At 38.2% G+C, this 8062-nt stretch overlaps 1 protein-coding gene across 3 annotated transcripts in view; it reads left to right on the forward strand.

Annotated features, from left to right (window-relative positions):
* The window catches only part of LOC116852690 (photoreceptor-specific nuclear receptor-like), a 55066-nt gene that overhangs the window by 32188 nt on the left and 14816 nt on the right, over positions 1-8062 (forward strand). For 2 of the 3 annotated variants that reach the window (XM_032833274.1, XM_032833276.1), the window contains one exon: positions 7159-7351. In XM_032833274.1, coding sequence (XP_032689165.1) covers positions 7159-7351 — 193 coding nt within the window. The remainder of the gene's footprint in view (positions 1-7158; positions 7352-8062) is intronic. The other variant, XM_032833275.1, reaches the window with a different exon arrangement.

Genomic DNA, 8062 nt, shown 5'->3' on the forward strand with positions numbered 1-8062 from the left:
ATATATGCGCCACTAGTGATCGATTCGGTTTTGTTACCGAATCGCAACATACGGTTTGCGTTGGCAAAACCGAATGTCAAAAATCACCAAATCGGTTATTTTACTGTGTATAGTCGACGGCAACATCGTGTGAACACGCACATTAAAATATATGCGTCACTACAGAAGACGGCAAGAAAACCGATTCGGTGTTGTGTGAACGGACTGTAAGTGTTTCACTGAAGCTTAAATTCAATTCTGACTCCATGCGAGTAAATGTTTCGATTAAAATTACAAACTGAAATGCTTTTAATCACTCAAAAAGCACTCAAGAGTGAAAGGGTTAAGCTTGATCTACAATATGCTCTTTGCTTCCTGCTTCTTTTTTACCTCTTTTTGACTCAAATCTTAAGCTTTAAGCCAGAAGACAAGAAACAGAACGCAAAGAGCATATTGTAGGTCAGACTTTAAGAAGATTTGGTTGTAATAATAGAATTGCAATTGCTTGTACAGAGAATTACAAATACTTAACAAATAATACAATTGCAAATACTTATACCGAGTGAAAGTACAAATTCCAAAACATAGCGGGAAGAGTATCCCATATATATATATGTATATAAACTTTATAAAATTTTTTATAAAATTTTTAAAATTTAAAAAATTTTTTGTTTACAAATTTTTCTTTTTATTAATTTTTTTCTACATAACATGACATGCTTCTTCATACATTGACATTTGTACTTTCATTCTGTATAACTATTTGCAACTCTAAACAACCAAATACAGGAACAATGCAAAATACGAAAGCTGCATCATATCGATGTCCAGCATTCCTTTCCTTTTATGATCTCTCGTTATTGCAAACGATCGATAGGGAAGTAAGTCGCAAAGCCGATTGTTACACCGACAATCGTTGAAAGCGCTCTCGCCCATGTCCGCGGACACCATTCCCATTGTTATCCCTCCGTATCCGCCCTTGTGACTTTCCTCGAATTCTCGCGCCAGGACACGCCGAGGGCCCTCGCGCTGCAGCGGACTGTTTCTCTCATTTGCATCGTGGTCGCTCCGCGGGAGAGCACCCTTTCGCGCGTCATCCTTCGTCCTCTCTGGCCGTCGTCTCCGCCGCGCAAGGGACGGAAAGTGACGCGGGGTGGTGGCATTGCGAAGGGTTCGTGGACGGGTTTCTCCGCGTGCACATCGGGCGGTCGGCCGCGCGCGTTGCATACGTTTATTTCCTCCAATTAACCCTTCGGGATTCGCCGAGGGCCACGCGACCGTCGCTAACGACCGCAGTGTTTACGACGACGATGAAGAGAACGAGCACCGCCGCTCGTTTCGCGCGCCGCGGCGAACCGCACGAGCGTGCGCTTCCAATGCGCCCGATTGGCTCATGCTGACAAAAACCGGGCGCGCGTTTCAACTCCCGCGGTCTGAACCGTTTATTTGGGCAAGGTATTTGCGGGATATTTACGAAAAACTTGCTATATACCGTTATAACCGTCCAACAATTTCTCTCATCCGAGCATATAGGATACAGCGGGATAAATTGAATAGCGGGGGGATTTGGATAATATTAAGCGTTTGCGACAATTTCAGAAAAATATGAGACGCCTTGTTTTATGTTTGAGGTTAGCATACCATATTTTTATGCTATACGTCATATTTTTCTGAAATTGTCGCAAACGCTTAATAGTATCCAAATTCCCCCGCTATTTAATTTACCCCGCTGTACTCTATTTAATTTAACCCTGTACTCGATTTAATTTAACCCTACAGTCGTCGCGCTACTTTTCGAACACGAGTCGACGCATGGCATCTTGAGAGACCCCAATGTAAAAATTTATTTTATATCTTTTATGTTGAGAACTTAAATTTTCTTTGTTTAATTAGGTTTTTGGGTTCATGTAAAATATAAGAAAAGACTATTCTGGTTAAAATATTCTCTGAAAGACCCCATACGACGACTGTAGGGTTAAGGGATTTTTTCAAGAATTTATTCACTCTAAGTAAACCTATCCAAGTTAAAAAAACTTGCTATTATAAATGTTACAATATTAAGAAACGCGATATAGAAGAGAAATAATAGTATTCACTACATGCTTCTTGCATAATGGTCAATTGTAGATCAGAAAACTACTGTTTTATGTTTTAAATGGCATTGAGTGAAATATTGAGTGAAATTCACGTTACATATACTATAGAATATCGAGTAAAATTTTCTCAAAAAAGGATGTTCTAGAATGCAACCTACATGTGTATTTTCAAAGCACTCAAGAGGCGTATTTCCAATGGCATATTAAGAGAGCCACTCATAAATTCACTTATCGAACAAAATTACATTTTTATGTATTTATTTCACTATCTGATTAGAAATCACTTTAATAAAACGTTAATTTGAAATTTTGATTTAATGCCACATTTCATTCAATACAATGCCACTCAAAGCATATGATTTTGAGTACATTAATTTCAAATTTTGATTTTCAATAAAGTTATGGTTGTGTAAAAAGTTATGCGAGTCTGACAGATTGAAATTGTACTGTATGTTGCAAAAATATGATTGTACGCGAAGGGTTAAAGTACGCTTGTCTGAAAAAAGGAAGAATATGGAAAACTCTTCTATTACACGTACAAATTTCGATTTCGATCGGCGAATAAAGCAATAACGATGCAATCTCGTCAAGAGAACTATATTAGAAATCGAATTTCTTTGAACCTAGTTGCAAAGAAATAAAATGCCTCGTACAAGAGCGAACACTTATTATAGACACAGCTGACACATATTTCACACCTACATTACTGTAAATTTAAAGTAAAAATTTTTTAAATAATACTAATTTATAGACACAGCTAATATTTAGCGAAGTTTTGTCATTCTGTATATTTGTGTACCTCACAAGTCCGGAGCTTGCCTTTTTCATAGACTTTAATTACTTTAAATATCTTTTTTATCAGAAACAGATAGCCTTGTGTTCGCACGAAACGTCCGAAATGTAACATACAAAATTCGAAAAATTCCCACGAAACATGTCCCGAACGAGAACTGGAAACTGTAGAGGATCTAAAAGTATTCGTCCGTATTTTTCATGATTTAGATTTAACATCGTCAAAATAAAAATTTGACGAATCCCTTAAAATTCCCAATGTCAGACGGTTTAATTGCAAAACGCAATTACGTGACCCGAATTGAAAACATTCGCAATCAAAAGAAATTGCGGTGAATTTCTAAAAAATGCTCAGTATTACACCGCGCACACGCGTAAACGAATTATCTCACAACCGATTCGCATCTCATTGACATGCCCAGAGACCGTATTCTTGACGCATTTCGAGCTCTAAATACGCCTTTTTTATATCAAATTCCATTTTTCTTATACAGAGCGTCTCGTATAAGATTGTTTAACTTGAGAATCAAAAAGATTAAGTACTATTGCAGAGAAGATATTCCACGTGCCTCTTTCCAATTTTAATAAAACTTGATAGGTTTTGTAAAAAGAGTCCAAATATTCGACACGTATTTTTTCTTATTGACAACCAAATGTTTAAGAATGAAATCAGCCCTCGGAAATCGACAAAATTTTTGGTTTTCGGTTATAACTACGGAACAAATATACCAGTGAATAGCTTTCGAAATTCTATACATCCGTACATTTACGAAATTACGCTTTGTTCAAAAGTTATAGCCAAAGAACAAAAATTTTGCCGATTTTCGAGAGCTGATTTTACTCCCTAAACATGTTTAGTTGCCGATAAAAAAATACATATAAAATATCTTGATCCTCTTTACAAAGCCAAGTTTCATTAAAATTGCCAAGGGACACCTTTCTTGTTAGTGTTCGAATACGCATCAAGAATATGGCGAAAGAAACACGTAATGAATAATTTAAATCGAAATTAAATTTTAATAATTTAAGAGAAACATATTTATAAACTCTAAATAATTTCTAAAAGCAAATTAAATATTATTTTTTAACTAATATCCTTCTACATTTCCCACTTTAAAATATCCAGAATAAAGTATAAAAAACAAGGGGCTAATAAAATGCCTTATAGCCTCTTATTTTTTATAATTTGCTGATCTCAAGAACCTATACTTATATTGATTTTCAGAATATTCTAAATCTTCTCGCGAGAGAAACCCCAAACACAGTCGCGATTACTCAATAGAAACGTAGCGTCGTCATCGTCATCGTCGGGAGAGCCTTTTCTCCACGAGCTCCTGCCACACCGACGGTAGTAAATGAAACCCTCGGGTGGTCGTGCGCTACGTCGCGTACCGCAAACAATAAGCTCCTACGTGCCCGTTAAATCCACGCGTGTCAGACGCAGACCGCCGGCGTGACATAACGTGGCGTTACGTGAGTTTGACGAGAGGGCGGCAGACAACCGCTCCCGCTTCCCCAGCGAATCCTCCGGGCCGACTAATATTTCAATAATATTTCAATCATCCGCGAATTCGACGGCGCCGACGAGCTGGCACGATGTCCCCCTCTCTATTGTTCTGCGGCCGTACCAATGTCGGTCGGCCGACCGTTTTCAATACATATACACGTACATACATCCTCTCGTTCGTGCGAAATCCGGCCGTTTTTCCGAAAAAAAAAAAAAAAACGGAATGAAAAAAAGGGAGATCGAGCGACGCGATGAATATGCATCGTAGGAGCTTTGCCGCGCTTTGATTTTTCTCGCTACCGATCAGTCGGGAAAAGCATTCGGTTTTTAGCGAGGTACGAGCCTCACCAATATCGACGCGTTTCCTTTATTTACTTCGCGCCGCGCGATACATTTGATAGAGAGGACATGGCTCTCGCCTTTACGCCGCGAATGAGGTAGCGATGGATTCCCTGGTAGAAATTTAATGCTATTTTCGACCAGTTATATTAACTTTTGTCTAGTAATTAAAGAGTAAAACCATTCAAGATTCCAATCGAAATATAATGCTCTTCCTGCAATTACTGGGCGGAAAAGATGCGCAAAATCTGAATCTACTTACTGAACGAGAATAGAACAGAAAATGGACGAAAAGATACTCAATTGCTTAATAATCAAGCGTGCTGCTTATAAAATCGTCAGGTTTGCTCTCTAGCAGTATTATATTATTTACTATATTATTAAATATTATTACGCACATACAAGGGGTGTCTTTCGGAAAACTGCGTGAACTACATAGAAGCGAAACGTATCTCCGTAATTTTTCACGTGAGAAACGCGAAAGAGGATTTGAAAACGTCACCTGTGAGAGTAAGTCGCGCGAATATATATAAATGTCGCGATTACGCTATTTGTAGACAATCGTGACGAGCGACATATGCACGTATAATGACTTATCGTCACTGAAGATTGCGATAAGTGGCGACGACCCGATGATTCATCGACTAAAGAACGCAAGAGGAAGTTTACGATCGTCACACCTGTGAAAACATTCAATCGCCGCGCGAATCGGCGTTAAAAACATCACAAACCTATCACAACCTACCTCGAAAAATTTTGATGACGCACGATCGCGAGCATCAAAGGTCGAAACGTATTGAAACGTATCGCTCGACCATACGAATTACTAATTTATAGAAAAATATTAATCTGATGTGTAAAGGATATCAGGTTTAGATGACCCCCAGGGGTATGTTGTTCATGTATTTTTTTAGCAAGTAAGGAGAGAGCAATAAATACAAAATCGCGAAATGGCCCTTTTAGATACTTCTCTCTGAATTTTATTAAGGCTCGTTGTACCTCGCCGCAGCCATATTGAATTTGTGACGTCAGAAGCGAGAAACGACGTACTAACGGAAGTTGCGTGCTGTCAGTCACAACAGTTAATTGTCTGAGAAGCTGTAACTTCGAAATTCTGAAATATGGGACATCTAGCTTCGATCTCTTCAAAATTTTACAATCATCGTCGTAAAACCATATTTTAGATGTATTTGTTTGCATTCGTGTTCATTTTGTGCAGAAGAGCAGCTAGAGATTAAGAAACAGTATTTGAAATCGCATTTTTTTCTAATATCTTACGTACATAGCCAAGTATCGTAAGAGAATGCTAATGTGAACTCCAAAAATGTCGATAACGTAGAGGCGGCCGTCGAAATGTCATGTCAGATAAGCACTGACGCGATCACGCTGCCCTTTCCGTGTTTCTGGTACATATAGATCTTATATAAATGTGATGTGAACCGCTTTGTTTTACGCCATATTTAATAGAATACATACTCAGCAAACGCCAACTAACAGTAATATTACGTCAATGTTACAATTTCTCACTTATAATGTAAATGCAATATAACGTGCGCTACGTACAATAACGGTCACATTGTTGAGTGAGAAATTGTAACATTAACGTAATATTACCGTTAGTTGACGTTTGTTGAGTAACTGTGCATAATAGAAATATTTCTGCACTTTCCGTATATTCTTAATCCAAATTTTGTTGTAAAATTATAGCAACTCACACAACCCAACGTCGAAAATCGGGATATAAGACGTCTAAAACGTTTCTCACCCCTTGTCCACAACCTTGCTTTAATTCTTAAGCCGTAAGAAATTGACCAACCACAGTTGATTATTTTTAAAATAATAGACTGTAATTGGTCAATTTATTACGGCTTAAAGATTAAAGCAAGGTTGTCGACAAAGGATCAGACGTTGGAATATAAGACGTCTCTAAGACGTCTTTTAGACGTTTTATGTCTCGATTTTAGACGTTGTGTCGTGTGAGGATGTTCTTTGAAATTCTCCTGGGCGAAACATACATTCGCTTTATGCGAGCTCTAAAACTTTTATATCTAACAAATATTTGCACTAACTGACAGTTTGCGACGTCAATTTTAAAATGTTTCATCGTTTTTGTTGCATATTGAGCAATACTCCAATTCATTTTTGTACGTACTTGCGTCGTACAAAAGCATTTGTAATTCTGTGCAACGAATACGACATAAACTATGGAAAAAAGTATCTGTCGATAAAGTCTTCAAGTATGACATCCTCTTAACTCTTTATCGAGTCCATCTCGACAAAGCGTTTCGTTCCAGCCAATCCTATGAGCCATACCTGCATACATTAATACTGTATACTCAATATGAATATATTACTATCAATATGTCATTGCATTAATTCAATGCTGAAATATTGAAGCAAACGCAAGCTACGCGATACTGTCGCGAAGCAACTGAATTTTTACAGATCGGCTGGAACGAAACATCGAAGATAATTCTTACCGCAAAGGGTTAATAAACATCTTCAAAAATCGCAACATTGCAGCTGTCCAGAATGAACGCCAGCCGAGAAACACTGCCACCATTAGACCAGAAGCACTCGTCGAAATGGACCAAGAACGGGCGTTACGCGAAGCCGCCGTCGCCGTGGGCGTTTTCGGGTGAGTAATTATCAGAGAGTTTCTCACTTATGTTTCTTACAGCTCTTCATCCCTCCCCACACTTGGCTCTCGTTCTTCAATTTACTTATCGCGAAAGTCCCACACGGAAAAAATATTTGTAGTAAAAATTACAACAAAATTTCTTGTGACTTTGAGCCATACAGAACTATAACCGAAATTATTATATACTTGTTTAAAAATGTTATGCACATTTCACTCTTTACTAGAAAATAATGAGCTTCTCTAAAATTTGTGATAAGCATACTTGAAGCCTATTATCAAAAGAAATATTCTTTGCTGAAGGTAACCATCGCTTAAAAGAAGGGAAGTAAACTGTGTAATCGCTTTTGCTATCAGAATACTTGACATATACTTTTCTCCGTGTGATTTTAACATAGATTTTACAATACTTTCTCTATGCATGTTGCTGTAACATTTTCGAAACAAATCATCAAGAGCTCTAATACCCATTCTAATATTAACAAAACGGAAGAAACAATATGAAGTGAAACCTTCTGGAGATTGCAGCCACGCAAAGTCGTTCGTTACGGCGACGATCGAGACGTTACCCGTTCGCGCAAATCGATAGCGACGACACCCGCGAGAGTGAGCAATTGGAAGCTCTCTCTCTCTCTCTCTTTCTCTCTCTCTCGCTCTCTCTCTCTCTCTCTCTCTCTCTCTCTCTCTCTCTCTCTCTCTCTCTCTCTCTCT

This window comes from Odontomachus brunneus, unplaced genomic scaffold (assembly GCF_010583005.1).
Source record: "Odontomachus brunneus isolate Ranch 3 - 2012 unplaced genomic scaffold, Obru_v1 Obru_scaffold_249, whole genome shotgun sequence".
NCBI lineage: Eukaryota > Metazoa > Arthropoda > Insecta > Hymenoptera > Formicidae > Odontomachus > Odontomachus brunneus.